We start from the raw sequence: 18,045 nt of genomic DNA, 5'->3' as shown, positions 1-18,045 counted from the left end.
AAAGAACATTAGCTAAAGAAATGTTAAACAAAATACTAGTAGGTAGTGCAACTGTGAAGGATAAATCTTGCCAAAGATTCAGATGATGAGCTGTAGGAGACTAAGAAATCGGTGTGTCCTGAAGTGCAAACGTCTGAGCCAGCATGGGGTTAATTGCAGAGCAGCAATGCCTGGGTGCCCATCCCTCCTAGGGGCTAGTGGCTAAGGGCTGATATAAAGCTGCAGTACTGCAAACCTAACAGGAAAATACCACTGAATTTTCATCCTGTCTCTAAGCCAACTAAACACAGTCTTTAGCCTCATTTTTATACTTTCTGCTGGCCGGACCAATCTGCTTGTTTTGTGCTCAAATTCTCGCTTTTTTTTTTCCCCCTCCTTCCCATGATACCATCGTGCAATGCTTTAGGCCTAAAGATGTAGTTTCTTAAATATAACTTAGAAGATTTTAGAATTCCTATTAAAAGGACATGGCTACTTGTCCTTCAGCACCCCTTGGCCAGGCTTCTCTCTGCTCTGGGAGGCAGGTTATTGCCCTGTGCTTGCACATCACCTACACTTCCAACTTTGCTCCTGGCTTGTGCCCATTGATCCTGCTCCAAAGGTTTGCATGTCCAGAAGCTGAGGAAATAGCACAGGTTGAGGAAAAAAATATTGTATAAGAGTAAGAGGGAGAGATCAGGCTGCCCTCAATATGAATGTTGGGTGAAGGTAAAGCATCTCTAAAGCGATTCTCTTCATTCCCTTAGTTCTTAAAAAATCAGTTCAGTTTTCAAAGCTTGGAGTCTGTAACGGGGTCAGCAATCAATATAGGGCAAAACACAGCAAGGAAAACAGCGTGATTGACAGGAAAACAGTCCAAAGCTAGAAAATGATCAAAAGAACATGAGGGAGAGGCTTAGATGAAGAGGGGAGCTGGGTTTCCGGGCAAAACAGTGTTCACAAGCTGAAAGGCAGCATAAGGAAGGAGTGACATTTTGAGAGTTGGAGGCAGGTAAAAAGCTGGAACAAGAAGGTGAGAAAAGTGAGAAGAGAAGCAGCTTTTATTGCCTGCAGTAGTGCCTGGAACACTGGGGTAGGAAAATATCCCGGCAGGTAAGAAAACACTGGGGTAGGAAACTCAATCCCTTAATCCTCGAGCCTGGACTGAGGCAAACTTCTGTGTCACAAAGGCCATTTGGCTAAAGAAGAATTTAGTATTAGTGATGAATGAAGTGTCACCTGCCGGCCATGAGAAACTGGAAGAACGTCCCACCGGGTTCCAGACCCCAACCCTGACCGACCCGTTTTCACCCCTGGATGATTGCCACTATTTTTGTGTAGTTCATTGTCTCAGAACCTCTCCAAAATAAAAAGTAAAATATGATCTACACCTACAGCAATGGGCAAATACTTGGCCAGGTTATTTAATGCTGCTGGAGGGCAGCTGCGCAGCATCCGTCGGATGGCCACTGGGAATACTCAGTTCTGCAGAGCAACTTCTAACAGTTAAAAAAGTATTAAAAACATTTTAACATTCAGCAGCTTTCCCTTCATGCTCTCAGCTGGTGTCACTTGTCCAGCAATATTTCAGGCGGGGAAAGTGGGTGACTGTAAAAAGGGGCACATATTTCACTGTGAAACAAGCTGCGAACGAGCTACAGAATTTATACTTAAAAGCAAATATAAAAATGGGAACTAGTTGATGGGACAAAAGCTAAAATGGAGAAGTCAAAGTATGAGGAGCTTTATTTATGAATGAAAAATTGTAATTGTTATGGACAGCAGTTATGGGCAGCAGAAACACACTTTTCTGAAATTACTAAATGTCAGCTCAGGTTTTTCCAAGTAACTGATACTCATTACTAGGTTCAGTAATACTATTTTAGGAGCTGTATTAGACATGGAAATTAGAAATTAGAAAACCAAGCTGTATTAGAAATGGAAGAAGTCAGTTTTTATAAAGGTATCTTCAGAAGGCCATTTCTCACTGATGTTAGTTTAACTCCAGATCTGTAGAGTTATGCTAATTTCCCAGGATTCTCTGAATGAGTTTGAAAATCAGTGGAACTCCGAAATACCCCCAGCTGCTGGTTTGGACAGCAAGAGAGGCAGCCTGTGGAGGAGGGCTCTTTTCTCACAACTGACAGGGAGAACCCGCCAGCCAATGTAATTTCTCCAATAAGAACAGTCTTACTTATTTTCCATCATCATTTCTTCCTGGAATGTGCAGGGTGCTCTTGAGTAGTTTTTGCATTTTTGCAAACATGGTGTCATACGGCTTCTTTCAGCTTGAAAGATTCCAGGCTATAGTAGGAGTTAATGCTGAGTATCTCTGCTACAAGGAATCAGTGGCTTTAGGGAGGTAATTTTATTTTAGGAAGGGAAAAATAATTTTTATTCTAGAAAAATTCTGCAGAAGGGAGTCTCTGTGGCGCAATTGGTTAGCGCGTTCGGCTGTTAACCGAAAGGTTGGTGGTTCAAGCCCACCCAGGGACGAGTCCTCCCCTTTCCTCTGCCCAGGGCACTGGGGGTGAAACTAAATGGCCTTTAAGGTCCTTTCCAACTTTGATTTAAGCATAATATCACAGAGTTTTGTAAAGTCTTTGTGGCTATGTGGTGCTCTGTTGGGTCACTGTGAGCTCTAATAGCTCTATCTAATTTTACTATGTTGAAATGTAAACGTGTATAGAGAGAATATCAACATGGGCTACTGTGCGACTCAGGCTTAGCAAAGATTTGTCATTTAGGAATTAACAGAAAGCTGCGTGGTTGTGCCATTTCCAGAAGTGTTGTGTAGAAGCCGGGTGAGCTGGACTCCACAGGGCAGCTCTCAGTGTTGCTGCTGCTGCCTTCAAATCAGTGTGCAGCACACTTTAATAATTGCTCTAATGGCAGCTGTATGGTTCTAAGGCTTTGATGTGAAGCTTTTGCATATGCTTTAAAAACACTTGCACTGAGAGGCTTAACTGACAGAATATGACTTTCTCTAGAGCCTAAACCCAAAACAAATCCACATGCAGTGAAACCGCTGGAGTCTCCCTTCAGCTTCACTCTCTTCTTAGCACTTCATGACCCAGCCCTTCTCTCACTGGGAGAACTGGGAGGGCTCTCTCCCCACTGCCCATCTGCCTGTGTTCATGGTACATGCAGTAATTTGAGCTTCATGAGATGGAGAGCTGGAGCATGAGGATCTAAATGCTGTTTTCAAAGCTGAAAGCAAAACCTCCAGCATACTATGGGCTTGGGAGCAAGCAGCAGGCAATTAGCTGGTAAAGAGGTGTATGAGAGGGTGTGAGAGCAGGGGAGGAACCAGAAGGTGACAAAAGCGACAGCATTTGCCCTCTGTAGTTTCCTTTCTCAACCTCAATTGTTACCCGTACCATGGGTTGGGTTTTTTCCCTTCCCAGGCAGGTAAAGTCCACCTCCCAGCCCTGGCAGCAGCCCCTGCACACATCCCAGGGGATCATGTACACTGAGGGATCTCATTTTATCTTTTCAGTTCTCACAGGAACTTCCTGGCATGTAGATACCCTGCGTGAGAAAAGAAGCTCTTACCACTTTAAAGCATTTAATTATTTTCTTTTTACATCCACAAAAATTGTATTTTGAACTACTACGACAATGACTGAAATAGTAACGCTTCAAGGATCATCGTGGTCCAATGGATAAATTCAAGCATTTACCTGCAGTTATGTTTTACTCACTTAAGAAAAAATGGGGTCTATTTTTATCATGGCAATTCTCCTTCCGCTAACCCAGCACGCAGCAGGGTGCACACGGCAGCCACACTCAGGGCTGCGTTTTGTTATTTGCCCTTTTTTCCTTAATCAATACTTTGCAAGTAAGAATGAAAAAGCTTTCTTCAGAGAGAGTTTTTAGTGCTTATTCTTCCTTGCACTGTTTGGCGCTGCCTTCAGACTCCCAGCCTCTCACCTTCAGGTTACGGGGACCTTCTGCTGGCTGTTTCCTTCCTGCTCCTCCCGGAGGTCCCCGCTGACTCAGCCCACCTCATCTCTCCCTTCATCTGCCTTTGCCGTCATCCTCACGGTCCTTTGGGTGTCCTTGTGCGTCCTTCCTGCAACACCAAGGAGCTTCTTGTCTCCAGGCCTAAGACAGAAGACTCCTTTCCTTCTCTCCACCGTTCATCCTGCTTGACCCTTGAAAAAAAAGGGATTATTTCTGGTTTTGAACTTCTCTCAGTATGAGGCACGGAGTTACTGAGTTTCTTGTGGACTTTTCAAAAGGAAATGAGGAGTTGAAGGGAGAATCACGCCCATAAGCCCACTGAAGGCAGAGCTGGAATGCTCTAAGCGTGTGTCTTACAGCAACGGGCTGAGAGTCGCAGTGCTGCAAAGGGACTGTCACTGCTGGGCACGAGCACCTGCCAGTGCATCTAAGCAAGTAACTTAACTCATTAAATAGTTTCTTTTGGAACACTGGACATGCTTTATTTCATTTTTTTTTTTTCCACAATTTATTTAAACATCTCACATATACAAAATACATTTTCTTTCTTTTTTTGAGAAATGATGATTTTTATTTTTTTTACCCATTGTAGAAGATGGAAATGAGATTTGAAAGCAGGAACACCTGATTTTGGAGGAAAAGGACAAAGATGAGGAAAAATGATCCACGTGCTTAAGCTGTGGGTGAGACAGGACAACCTAAGTTTTGAGACAGACTTCAAAGACACAGAGAAGTGATACCTTAAATGCTACTAGCACCATCGAAGTTCAAGTATTGGAAAGATATTCTGTAGCAATGCAATTAGCACCACTTTATTTTGAGTGGAACTGACAGTACCTCAGATCATATAGAGAAGTACCTACAGAAGATGTGGATCACACTTGATTTAGTGTATGAGGTAGTTTAAACCTTTGGAAGTCATGGTTTTAAACTTCCTCTGTGGAAGATATTCAAAGGCCACAAGTGGTGCAAACTTTCATGATTTTTTATTTGGTTTTTTTTTTTTTCTTTACAAAGGTTGACATTTCCCAAAGCAAGGTGTTAAATCTTGAAAGACTTCCAAGTCCTTTTGGGGCTGTATTAAATTTCATTGCACAATGCTCCAATCAATTCTTCTCCTTCTCTTTCGCCCAGAGTTTAAGCAAGTAGATGAACAGAAGAAATGGAAGGAGTCAGCTTTCATTACAAAAAGAAATGACAAGAGAATAATTTGGGAGAGGCTTTAAGTTAATTTTAGTTCATTCATTTGAAACAGACTGGGCCAATGTCCAAACCGAATTCTTGGTCAGCGCCGCCAATATCCAAAGGTGCGATGTCGAGGATGGGCAAGCGAGATGGCTTGTTTGTTCTGTATTCAATGATCGTTTTGCCCCATTCATTGTTCTTTCTCTGCAAGAGAAGGTTCATTACAAAACTGTTATTGCATTGTTCGTAGGACTGAGAATTGTTTCAGCTGAATGGATCATTTCTGAAATAATTTCACATTTAGTTTGCTGCCACTATTGGCAAGTCAGGTACCCATATCCAACTGCTTAGATCTCAAATACAGAGAAAATAGTTACTTTAATCTTCTCAAGTCATACATGTGATCCTCTACAGAAACTACCATATCATTCACACTCACATTAAATCCTCAGTGCCCAGGTTTTTCAGGACTTAGAGGTCCTATCCCTCCTACAGCTTGTGCACTACTTTCTCACCAACGCTCAGCTCGCACAGAATTTGGGTCTGCTCCCTCTGTAAAGCTTGTTCTTTTTTTTGCCATGCAGCACAAGGCAGGATTTGTTTGAACCCCGGTACTTCCCACATGTTAAACATCTGGCATAGATGGCTTTGTAGGCTGTTCATCTTCACAAAATTCTGCTGGTCTGACCAATAGCTGAATTCTGACTCAAAGCCCAACCCTGTCCCTAACCCCGTGCTTAAGCCGGGGCACTGATGGTGCCCGTGGGTTCTGCGTTACTTACAGAGCAGCCGTCCTCGAGCACACTGAAGGTGAATCTGCTGTTGCCCTCAGCTCGGAGCTCAACGTCGTTGGATCCCTGCAGTATAACGGCCTTCTTAAGGTTGCCGGTTTCCGCATCCATGTAGGCGATGCTGTTCTTGCAGTGGTAGGTGATGTTCTGGGAGGCCTGGTTGGCCAGCAGGCGCATGAAGGCAAGTTGGGTGGCCATGTCCTTCGAGGTCACTCCTTCATTGTTGTATTCGAACTGAAAACCAGAAGGAAACCCGGTAAATGGCATTGCTAGGGGAAGGTGGGTGTTTGTAATGGGAGCATGTGACAGTTGATCTAGGGACATTAAAAACTCCAACACCTGAGTCTATTGCAACTCCAGAGCATCACATAATGCTGGGAGGAGGCTGGAAACCAGACACAAGTGTGTGTCGCTGAACTGTGGAACTCTATCCCAAGACAGAGCATTAACAGTTTGTAGGGATTCAAGGACAAGATCAGACCAGTTCAAGAAAGGAAATCCATGATTTCCATAGCTACACAGAGCCAGTGTCTGCCTCAATAAACCCTGATTATATTTTTTCAGTCTAACAGAATAGTGTCTGTGGATATTACAAATGTTTACTTCATTCTTATATTCTTTTACAGCATCTTTTAGCCATCAGAAGAAACAGGCCCCTAGAGTGTCCTGGACCCTCACCCTGAACCAGTGTGATTACTTCTTCTGTTCCTACATTAGATTCCTTGGACACTGCAATTTCATCACAAGAGCAACTCAATTTCATTTAAGAATTATGTAGTTAGGTCTCCTTGGCTATATAAAAGTCATTTAGTTGCAATTGGCTGGTACGGTGCCTAACGTGCATGTAGAGATATTTCTTGTTTTGACTCACTCTGGCAATTCTGACTGTTAGGGTGGCATCCGCTCAGGGTCTGTCGTGTGTAATATAAATAACTCCCCAGGAACAGTGTCATATGTAAAAGATCTCAACCAAAATAATAAGCAATGATGTTTTTCTTACTTTTTCAGACTGTTTCTAGACTGTCTTTATACCAATGTACCATATTCCAGTGCAGGCTTCCCTTAGCAATAGCCACTGTCATGCTGAACTCATTGTTTGCAGACACCAAGAAATATTAGGACAAGATTGAGAAATTCTTTCAGCAAACTGCGAGCCAAATGGGAACTGGAGCTCTGTTCCCTTGAGACAAAAGGTAGTTCCCTTTTCCATACATTTCTCCTCTAAGAGAGTTTGATTGATGTGTTTGCCTGCTGACAGTGAGTGAATTGAGCATTTTTTCAGAGTACTTGTAGGAAACCATCACCCTCCCCTCCATCACTCACCTGGGTGCCACCATTGATAGTTTCACCGAACCATACGTGCCTCTTGTCCTTGGGATTCTTGCTGACGTACCAGTTCTTTGTGGGAATGTTGTCAGGGTTGGCATGGATGCAGGTCTCACCAGTGGCAAAATCACAGTAGGCTCTAATGGCATCTGCAGAGCAGCCCTGGTTGGGATCGATCCAGTAGAAACCTGCCATTGAGGGGAGAAACACCAACAATAGTTCACTCAGCGTAAGGCCTGCGTTTGGTTGTATGTACTTGTTTGATGGAGGAACTCAGAGAGAAGCCATAAACGTCACAACGAGGCACAATATTATGGTGATAACAGGGATAAATGCGTATTTTAGATTGTTAATGTACAAGAAACTGCATTTAAAAGCTGGGTTAAATCTTTTTATATTAATGACTACACAACAATAGCTATAAAGAGCTTTTCAGAATGCCCTTGTATCTATTTTCAGTGGAGGCAGAGAGACCTTCTTCATTGGTCATTCAGTATTTTCACAGGGTGGCCGAGGATCCTGTTCATCCAAGAACATCAATAATCTGAAAGTGCTCCCTGAGCCAGAACAGGAAATATGTGGCACCAACGTACCGCTGCTCCACTCAGGGTGGCTGAGTCTCAGGTCACGGCAGGTGCGAGCTGGGTTCTTCCTGGAGCCTTCTGGGGTCAGCAGGGTCTCAATTTGGTTGTTCAATGTTTTCAGAGTGGCATCAACTTCATAATCCTTGGGCCTGAGGGAAGGCTGGTCAGCCCGGTAGTATTCTGCATCATAGCCAACCTCATATCCACCACCGTTGGGGCCAGGAGGACCAGGGGGACCAGGAGGACCAGGGGGACCCTGAAGTTTTTCAAAAGCAAAAGAGACGCAGCATTCTGTTAGACAGATGGTTCTCTCACATGTTTCCACACACACATAGTCCTACTTAATTCTAGCCCCTAATCTGCTCTACTCTGAGGCAGCAGAGATGGACCTGCCCTGGTGACTACTCCGGGCTCAAGCAGTAGAAGACACAGTGTGGGACTATCACAGCTTTGGGTACTTGTGGCTGGCCACACAGAATGAACAAGGACCTCAGGTTTAGGTCTACTGGGGAAACATTAAATGGGAAATAACAACAGACATTTGGAAGTCTTTTCCTAAACTGCTAGGCTTTTGAAGTGACTTTCTTGTAACTGTGACATAAATGTGTTAAATCAACAAAAACTAAGTTATACTCACAGCAGGGCCTTGGCTTCCGTGAGAGCCACGCACACCAGCCGGGCCAATCGGTCCAGGGAGACCATTGCGACCGTCTTTACCAGGAGGACCAGAGGGACCAGGTGGACCCTAAAAGGAACCCCAAGGAGTTTAATGATATTAGAAAACACTACAAATACAGATTCATATACATGGGAGTGTACATATGTATTGCATAAAAGGAATAGGAGAGTTATTTGAATATGCTCTTAAATCCACATACCCTTGGGCCAGCAGGGCCGTTGTTACCAGGAGGACCTTGGTCACCATGTTGGCCCTATTGGGAAAGAGACATCCGTAGTCACTAAAACAATGCAGTGGCACACATTGGTATCAGCACAATTCAGGGGTGAGCTATAGTCAGCACGTGTATTTGGGCTCAGTGAATGGAAATCCAGGGCTAATGTCCTTTTTTAGTGGAGTTGGGGTATAAAATGCCTGTTTTGGGGAGGGAGGAGAGAGTATTTAAGGGGATAACTGATAAAAGTCTCACTATAGTATTTTTTCAGATTTTCAGAGAAGGCTTTAAAATAGAAGTCAAAATTCCTAAAGGGGATACCAGAATTTGAAGGGAAGAAAATCTACAAATTACTCCTGCTTCTGTGTGATACAAAAGCTTTACAATTTCTGGCCAAAGTAAAAAATAATCTTAAAACAAAGGCTGAGCTTTTTGAATTCTGTGCTAGCCAAATGCAGTAATGTTTCAGGGCAACTAATGGTACTGCCAGTTCTAAACCCAACTATCCATGGCAGTATCAAAATTTGCCATTTTATTTGGAGATCACTGAGTGCTAAAGAGTCCTGTGACTTTTGAAGTATGATGCAGAGGGGAGTTAAGCTGTATCAACCTGCTGGGTTCTGCATATGTAATTCAATGCTACGGTGAACTTAGTCCCTTTTTTTGCTCTTTACATTCAGAGTACTGAAAATGGTTTACTTACAGCAAGACCAGGAAGCCCCTGCAATCCGTTGTGTCCCTTCAAGCCAGGCAGACCTCGAGGGCCCTTATCACCAGGGAGACCCTTCTCACCACGTGGACCTTGTGGGCCCTAGGAAGGGATAGAGGTGTCAGAGGAATAAATCAGAAGGCTTCAGGTATGTACCACTGTCAGAGCAAGAATAAAGCATGAACATTCTATATTATGCCATAGGTTGCCCCGAGCTATATATATATATTTATATATATACACACAAGCTGTTAACACACCCAGGAAGAGTGTCAATCCCAAAAGCTTAAGGATTGGTCCCATAAGAAAGAATGCCGATCAAGATTCTATGCCTATAAATATTTACATCTTCTTAAGCACTACTTTTCGGGCCGGTGTCTTCAGCACGGCCATGAGTCCATACTAATAAAGCATGCTTTCTCTTCTTGCCCCAGTGTGGTGATGTATTTAGAAATCAGACTTACAGCAAGACCTCTTGGACCAAAAGCACCAGCAGGTCCAACAGCACCAGCAGGACCCTGGAATGGGAACAGAAAATTCATGTCACTGCTGCATATTACATCTAATAAAGGTTCCATGCTCAACACATTTCTGCAGAAAGCAACGGAATTATCCACAAATTGGAGGGCTTTGCTGTATAATGTATATATATGATTGAAAAATGCTAGTCCTGTGTTAATCCAAAAAAAAAAAAAATGAAGGTCTCATCAACTTACAGGATCACCACGGTTTCCAGGCTTTCCAGAAGGACCAACTTGGCCATGAGGACCAGGAGCACCCAGAGCACCACTGGGACCAGGGTTGCCAGGAGCACCCCGCTCGCCCTAGGGACAAAGGAATGCAGAGGGAGAAACAGTGTGTTGTCACTGACTTACACATATTGGGATATTTCTCCCATGATTATGAAATAAAAGAGGACAAGTTACCTTGAAACCAGGAGCACCATCGCGGCCTGGAGGACCGTCGTTTCCGGGGTTGCCCTGTTGAAATACCATGAAAACACATTAAACTCTTTATCTCATGTGGAACTGTGCATCAGTCTAACTGCTCCCAATACAACTAAGAAGACAGTGAGATGGGATAGCATCTTGAAGATAACAAACTCTTCTTTATAAATGCCACTCTCAAATCCCTTAAAAATATTTATGTTCTCTGAAAAATAAGATGGTCTTCAAATATTTTAGGTTTTCCAAGTTCAGCATAGAAGAAAATTACTGGGTTTTGCTATATTTCTCTAAATGAAAAGGTCAAGAAAATAGTGGTTTTCATATAGCTTGCACTCTTGTAAAACTGAGACGTACCTTTTAGATAAAAAACGCCAGTGGCAAGAAAAGGACTTCAACAGTAGTCACAGCTGAATTACTTGGTTGTGATACTTCACAAGCTTAAACTGCTTCCTTTGTGAACGTTAATTGCACTTCAGCTGTTTCACTGTGTGCATCGGCAAACCTTCTCCTTCAGACAATTCCCACAGAGCTGAAAGTTTCCTTCTATTTCATACTTATAAAAAAAAATTACTACTCTCTGATGTCTTTCAGTCCTGTGAGTCTCAGGACTCCTGAATTAACAATGCTCAGGTTATCAAATAAGCTTCCCTGACACAGCCCAGGGAAAGCTTTATCTAGTTCTGCTCACAGGAGACAAGGTAACGTGTCCATATTTTACTGTTCTCACAGGGTAAGCAATGGATAGCCACTGGATGGATCCCTTTCTTCAAGGTGAACTGCTAACTAGGATAGTTAAACTGGATGGGTAAGTTTCTTTGCTGCTCTGTGAGGAACTGGGAACAGGGCCTCGTCCTCCAAGTCATCACTCAAGTCTGGGCATTAGAGGGAGCAATTTGTTCCACTCCAGATTCAGAAATTGACTCCAGGATGTATTTCAGACAACTTTTGTCCTGAAGGATTTGTCACCTAGCTGGGAGGTGGGAATCCATGTCTATTAGAGTTCTGCCCTGAAGACAGCAGAAGGTTCAAGTTCACTGGCAGAACAACCTCCACTTGCACCCATCTTTTCTGGGTATTTGTCTTTGGCTCAGAATAAAAGAAAAGCAATCCTGAAAAGCAAATAAGACATCACTTACGTCACGACCAGCTTCACCAGGAGCACCGTTTGGACCAGGAGAACCCACAGGACCAGAGGGACCACGGGCACCAGGAGGACCAGAAACACCCAGGGGACCAGGTTCACCCTAATACAGAAACAGTGGTAACAAAATGTGACGTTACAACACGACACAAAGCAGTCTTACAGAACTGCTGACCTATATCTAAGAGAAACATTTCTCTGCAATTGATTCTGGAAGTGAAACAGGTCCAGGACACAAGAAACACGTCCAACTATGCCAAATATTATCTGCATCCTAAATTTTCTACCTATTCTATCAGAAATCTCTGATGCCATTCAAAAATATGCTCCCCTGCAGACAGAAGTCTTGTCTGTCTGCAGCAAGCAGTAATTTCTTCTCCTGCTCTAAATCCTCTGTTTGCAGCAGCAATGGAAACAGCAGGATCCACATCTCCTTTTTCCTGGCTTCCCTTAAGAGGAAACCTGAACTTTTTTCTTTACACCTGTCTGTTTACAGGATTTAACTGGTTGTATACTCACTGTTGCTCCAGAGATGCCTGGAAGACCACGTTCTCCCCGAGAGCCAGGCAGACCAAGGATGCCAGGAGCACCAAGAATACCCTGAGGACCTGGGGTACCAGGAGGACCCTACAACATGAAGAGAATATTGTTTATATTAACAGAGATCTCAATGTGGTGTCAGGGCTCATTCCTGCACGGACATAGCTGTAATCAAGACATGAGACTGAGCTCCAAAGCTAAAGGTCTGTAAGAACATAATGCCAATTACACTCCCCTCATGACTGCTTTCCAGTGAAAATGCTGTTTCTGAACAACACAATGCCTGTGCTTTTTCCTTTCCTATCCAATAACAGTGGGTGATGCAAGAAAATCGGGGTATTCAGTCCAGAGGAGGTGACTACATGAGGGGAGCCCGTAGCAAAGAGACAGATCACCTGAGACTGATCCTGAGACCACCTCAGGAGATCCAGCTTCTCCAAACAACCCTCAGAGGTCTCTACTGACTTCTCAATTTCTTTGAAATTTGAGCTGTGTAGCGCTGAACTCAGGGTAAGTAATTATCCTGACAGATTACCCTAAATTACTATCCCAATTTACAGTCAGGCCTACCAGTCCAGTTATGTTTTTCGTAACTAAAATTAAATTAGAACATAAAAATTAGAAAATCTATTGCTTTATATGGAACACTAAAGGGAAAATTTTCAGTTGTCACTCAAAATTTTAACATACATATCTGACAGTGACACTGAAGTTCTTAGCTACAACTTCTGCGGATCACAAAACAAATTTCTATAAATTTTTGAGCAACAGACTGGTAATTGACACAGGTGCATAGTTCCATAAGACAGAAATGTGTCTGACTTCCAAAATGCCAGTGATTCTGGATGTGCAAGCTTAAAGACACAAAATTAATTTATTTGCACGATTCTGAGCCACCCTGGGGTCAGACGACTTTAAGAGAGAAAAACCTCACCCATGTGAAACACATCTTCAATTTCCTGAGTCCCAGTGGAACTTCTACTTACAAGCTTTCATAAATTTATGTATGAAAAGTGCTTCACAAATACCAAAAGTATCTCAAACTGTAACAATTACTTGAAGAGAAGCATTTTTAATGAGATGTGATACTCGGTTACTTACAGGAGAACCAGCCTCTCCAGATGGACCTTTCTCCCCAGCAAAACCAGGTGGGCCAGCAATACCCTGTTCACCGGTACGGCCAACGGGACCAACATCACCACGCAGACCTCGAGCACCATCTTTGCCAGCTGGGCCAGGAGGACCGGGGGGACCAGTGATGCCCTAGGGTTGAGTATGAATATGGTATCATTTGACCCATTAACTGGGGAGAACAGAGATAACGTTCATTTTATGTCCACGTACAGAAATCGTGTGTTGCAATAAACAGGTTATCAGCTGCTCTGAAGCAGCAACTTCCATTGCTTTTGTTAGCAGTGGGCAACTGGCATCAGTACAAACACTGAACTGAGAGATACCATTATTTTTACTCAGTGGCAAATTTTGGCAGGAAAACGCTCGTTTGGCTTTGGAGACATTAATTGCAGGTATAAAATCTATGCGAAAAAGCCTCTTCCAGGAGGATTATTTGCTTTAGATGCTGGGATTTTCAATATGTTTAAATTTAGGGTATATAAGGAAAGAAGTGCCTTTTGGTAAAGGTTGGAAACACCTTTGAAAACTACGAATGTCAAAGTGAAATGAGACTTTTTGGCTGAAAAATAAAAAAGCAGGGATTCTCAATCTTAAACACAACGAGAGGTTCCCCTGCTGGAGTCAGGGGCTGGAACTGCAGGTCCTTTAGGAAGCATGGACACAAGATCACGTTCTATTTCAAATAGGACATGACCTTCTTATTCCACTCAAAATCTATGGCTATGCAGTTACTCATGGTGACCAAAAGCAAAAGGAACACAGATCTTTACAGATGGTTGGACACCTCAAGGTGCAGAGGGATGCTTGACGGAGTGTTAAAAAAAAACCCACCCCAAATTAAATGCATAACTCCCGCTCTGGGACTTTAAACAGCTAAGAGACTTCTCATCTCATCCAGTCCTGTGAGGATCTGAGGCGATTCCAGCACAGTTAGAATTTGTGTCCATGTAACAAAAATGAGGATTTTCCCTAACCAATGCAACTCCTGACCTATCTCCCATTGGAGCTTCCCCATTAGTCACTTACAGCAGGGCCAGGAGGACCAACTCTTCCAGCAGCACCAGGGAAACCAGTCATACCCTAAAAGTGAAAGGAAGATTTGGGTTAAAGGAAACAATGACTGCACGAAAAAGCACCAGTGTCAGTGCCCACAGCCTGGATACTTACAGGAGGACCAGCATCACCACGAGGGCCAGCAGGACCAGCAGCACCAACGGGACCCTACGCATGAAGGATGGAAGAAGAGAGAGGAATCAAGCAAAGACTGTCAGTGTTCCCTGGTTAGAGTAAGGGCTTAGGCTCACTCATTTAAGAGTTAAGGGTGATCTTGCTTTTTACTTTAACACGAGGAGTGTCCTGTCCTGACACTAGCTTAGTAAGTTCTCACAGACATTTCAGATCAGTATTGTACAGACTGAGAAGAGCTGCACAAGGTATTTATGATTCAAATTAATTTGCCCTGCAAACGTGAGCGTGCATCTAAGCAAATCTAGAAGTCAAACTGTGAAAGACTATTAGAAGCCCACAGTTAGAACCCCAAGCCACGTTATCTTGCAACACTCTACAGTATCTAAAACTCCAGGGCCTGACTGTCTGCATCATTTCAGGGAGTTCCCCAATATCAGGCTGCACACACGTGAAGCAGCGTGTGCCTTGGGGCTATAAAGGTGTTAGCACACAAAAAGCCTGTGTGCAAATGGGGGCACAGACAAATTTGCACAAATGCTTCCAGATGACTGAGTCTGAAAGTCAGACCTGTGGCAGCACATCCTGTCTCTGAGAGGAAGACACCATCATCCTCAGTTCAGAGCTTACCCCCAGTCACCCCCTGGACGGCCCAAGATAGACTGGTTTTGCTGATCTTCAGGGCAAGTTGAAAATTGTTATTTTTTCCTTTTTATTTCATTTCCAGACTCATGATCTGAGCTCACATAAATTGCCAAAGTTTATATAATGTGCAAAAATCAGTCTGGTGACTTTCCTCAGAGTCCAGTTTGAAGTTTTGTTTCTTTTTTTAATTACCTTTTCAAAATTCAAGGCCTCCAGCCTAGTGTATTGATGCATAGCAGGGTTAAGAAGCACATGTTTTATAGAGACACAGTTCACTTACTGGTGGTCCAGAGGCACCCATTGGGCCAATAGCACCTGTTGGTCCACTTTCACCCTTAGGTCCTTTCGGGCCACGCTCGCCTTTAGCACCAGGCTGACCAGCTGCACCCTACAGGCAGAAAACCACACAGAACAAGGAGTTGGAAAAGCTTGCGAAGGAAATAGAGGAATAGCCTGGCATGGGTAAGAGCAAAGCAAAAACAATACTCACAGGAGGTCCAGCAAATCCACTGGGACCTACGGGACCAGGCTCACCACGTTCACCCTAATGAGAGGATAAAGAAGAGAGGACTGGTTGGAATGGGCTTTGAAAGGGCATTTTTCTCTTTTAACACAGGACTAGTTCTAGGAATTGCTACTTACAGGGATACCACGGGCACCAGCGGGACCAGCGGGACCAGCAGGACCTCCTTCACCCTAAAATAGATGGCAGAAAACATTATGATGCTGTGGGGGAAGGCCTCGCTGCAGTCAGAGCAGGGGACATCTCGTGGTACAGACACATGGGGCGAGTCTCCCTGCACCTCCAGTGGAGAGGGTACTGCTGAAAATGCTTCTCTTTTGACCTGCCCTGTATTAGTAATTTCTAACCATACTTGGATGGGATAAAGAATCATTCTGAGCTGACGTGTTCATCATCACATCAAAACCCAAGGAGGATTGTGGAGATTACTCTCAACAGGGAAGAATTCATACCAAGCCTAAATCAGAACTCTCTCCCCATATAACCCACAGCCAGGCAGATGTGCCTCCCCTCCCTGCCCTTGCAGGAGAAGCTCTGGGGTGCTAGGGCAAACTTCACTGGAGAGTTCTACAGTCCCAGTAATGCTTGCCTTCTAAACCTGAACAACTTGCAGAGCTTGTGCACACTAGAAAGATGGAATTGTTTTTTATGGAACTCCACATCTTAAATATTCATGCATGGGTAAAGTGTGTAAAGAAACAGGACACTTCTTCATTCAAAGAATAGACTTACCCGATCACCAGCACCACCAGCAGGACCAGGAGCACCAATAGCACCAGGGAGACCCTATAGGACAAGAGACAGGACACCATTTCTAACAAAATGTAAGCAGGAGTGACTACTTTTAACATTTTCTCTCTTTCCTCCCGGAAACAGGTATGTGGCTTTCTTTCAGCTGTTTTAATATAATCACAGAACGGTTTGGGTTGGAAGGGACCCTAAAGACCATCTAGTTGCAACTCCTTGCCCTGGACAGGGACACCTCCCACCAGACCAGGTTGCCCAAAGCCCCATCCAGCCCCTCAGGGCTGCTCTCCAGCCATTCTCCACCCAGTCTGGGTTTGTGCCTGGGATTGCCCTGACCCAGGTGCAGGACCTCACAATTGGCCTGGTTGAACCTCATGAGGTTCACACAGGCCCCAAGTCTCCAGCCTGTCGGGGTCCCTCTGGATAGCATCCCTTCCCTCCAGCATGTCAGCCACACCACCCAGCTTGGTGTTGTCCCCAAACTTGCTGAGGGTACACTCAACCCCCAACATCCATGTCGCCATAGATGTTAAATAGTACCAGTCCCGGTAAAGGACACATGATTTTATAAAACAAAATCTATTCTATTATTTTCCTTCAAAACTATGAATGCTGGGACAGGCAGCCGAAATCTCAAATTAATGATAATTTTGTGTGTCTTTGCAGGCTGCTTTTAGAATTAGCTGTTAAAGAGGATAATGTCACATGGAACAATTGTCTGTGAAATACAAGACTCTCTGCTGATGTAATTTCTCTGCTTGTGTGCCCAAGGAGTGATAACTTTTCTCTCTCTCCCCCTAAACTCAAGCATCCCTGGACATGGTGCAACAAAATCATGTTGATTTCTATCAAAAATGAGCAGAAATAAGAGGGGATGCAATAAAGCAGGCAACGTAAGTCCTGAAGATCCTTTTCAGTCACTGAAGCTCTCAGGTGGATCAGGGTAAACTCAAGCAGAACCAAGAGACACTTACCCGGGCACCATCTCTTCCTGTGGCACCAGCATCGCCTCTCAGACCTGGGGCACCCTACAACAGAGGGGAAACAAAAGCATTATATTGGTAATGAACACAATAGTCTCCATGTCGCCTCTCAGACCTGGGGCACCCTACAACACAGAGGGGAAACAAAAACATTATATCAGTAATGAACACAATAGTCTCGATTAAAGAATTCTTGAACTGTTTGCTGTGTGTCCATGTGTTACTTGCATATCACATGAGATGCTGATCATGCTTGTTTTTTGGGAAATGGACTTTATTATTTCACTCTGATTGCTGAGTACATACCGACTTGTAAAGCAAGAATTCCCCAGCAAAGGGGACTGATGTGCTTTTCAGAATTATGAGCCTCCCTCCTTCATGGGAAACCTATTTAGTTTCCCCTCGGCAGCAAGAATTTTGAACGAAATTAGAAATTCAAACCCAAGCTGATGTATATTCCAAATGATGAACGTAAATCCCCCTCAAAAATCCCTTTTCTTTAAGTCAAAAAACCAACCATACGTAATTCTTTTGGGTATTCATGTTGTACTTTCTAGTTGTGGCAGGAAAACAACTGTTAAAAACAATGATGTCATATGAGTGCTCACATAAAATACCACATGTTTCATATAATGAAAAGTTATATCCAGGCCACCACTAGTGTCAAGAAATCAGATCAGCATTCTGTTCTTTTTTTTTAAAAATAAATCTTACTCTTCTGGATTAATCTGCACATCAGTCCACAGTGTTTTATAAAAAAATTGCAA

General features: G+C 43.6%; 1 protein-coding gene and 1 non-coding gene across 2 annotated transcripts in view; one reads left to right on the top strand and one right to left on the bottom strand.

Annotated features, from left to right (window-relative positions):
- Positions 1-2,401: 2,401 nt before the first annotated feature.
- Positions 2,402-2,475, top strand: TRNAN-GUU. The gene has a single exon. It is a non-coding gene; the product is annotated as a tRNA-Asn (tRNA).
- Positions 2,476-4,411: 1,936 nt separating this feature from the next.
- The window catches only part of COL1A2 (collagen, type I, alpha 2), a 38,241-nt gene continuing 24,607 nt past the window's right edge, over positions 4,412-18,045 (bottom strand). Inside the window, exons 33-52 of the mRNA XM_014940271.1 lie at positions 17,270-17,323; positions 16,281-16,334; positions 15,668-15,721; positions 15,516-15,569; positions 15,306-15,413; positions 14,363-14,416; positions 14,222-14,275; positions 13,163-13,324; positions 12,041-12,148; positions 11,517-11,624; positions 10,360-10,413; positions 10,150-10,257; positions 9,898-9,951; positions 9,428-9,535; positions 8,710-8,763; positions 8,469-8,576; positions 7,841-8,087; positions 7,245-7,435; positions 5,913-6,155; positions 4,412-5,334 (exon numbers count right to left, since the gene is read on the bottom strand). Coding sequence (XP_014795757.1) covers positions 5,188-5,334; positions 5,913-6,155; positions 7,245-7,435; positions 7,841-8,087; positions 8,469-8,576; positions 8,710-8,763; positions 9,428-9,535; positions 9,898-9,951; positions 10,150-10,257; positions 10,360-10,413; positions 11,517-11,624; positions 12,041-12,148; positions 13,163-13,324; positions 14,222-14,275; positions 14,363-14,416; positions 15,306-15,413; positions 15,516-15,569; positions 15,668-15,721; positions 16,281-16,334; positions 17,270-17,323 — 2,124 coding nt within the window. The 3' untranslated portion in view covers positions 4,412-5,187. The remainder of the gene's footprint in view (positions 5,335-5,912; positions 6,156-7,244; positions 7,436-7,840; positions 8,088-8,468; positions 8,577-8,709; positions 8,764-9,427; positions 9,536-9,897; positions 9,952-10,149; positions 10,258-10,359; positions 10,414-11,516; positions 11,625-12,040; positions 12,149-13,162; positions 13,325-14,221; positions 14,276-14,362; positions 14,417-15,305; positions 15,414-15,515; positions 15,570-15,667; positions 15,722-16,280; positions 16,335-17,269; positions 17,324-18,045) is intronic.

This window comes from Calidris pugnax, unplaced genomic scaffold (assembly GCF_001431845.1).
Source record: "Calidris pugnax isolate Ruff unplaced genomic scaffold, ASM143184v1 scaffold76, whole genome shotgun sequence".
NCBI lineage: Eukaryota > Metazoa > Chordata > Aves > Charadriiformes > Scolopacidae > Calidris > Calidris pugnax.
The sequence above is the reverse complement of the archived record's forward strand: the minus strand, read 5'-3'. Positions and strand labels throughout refer to the sequence as shown.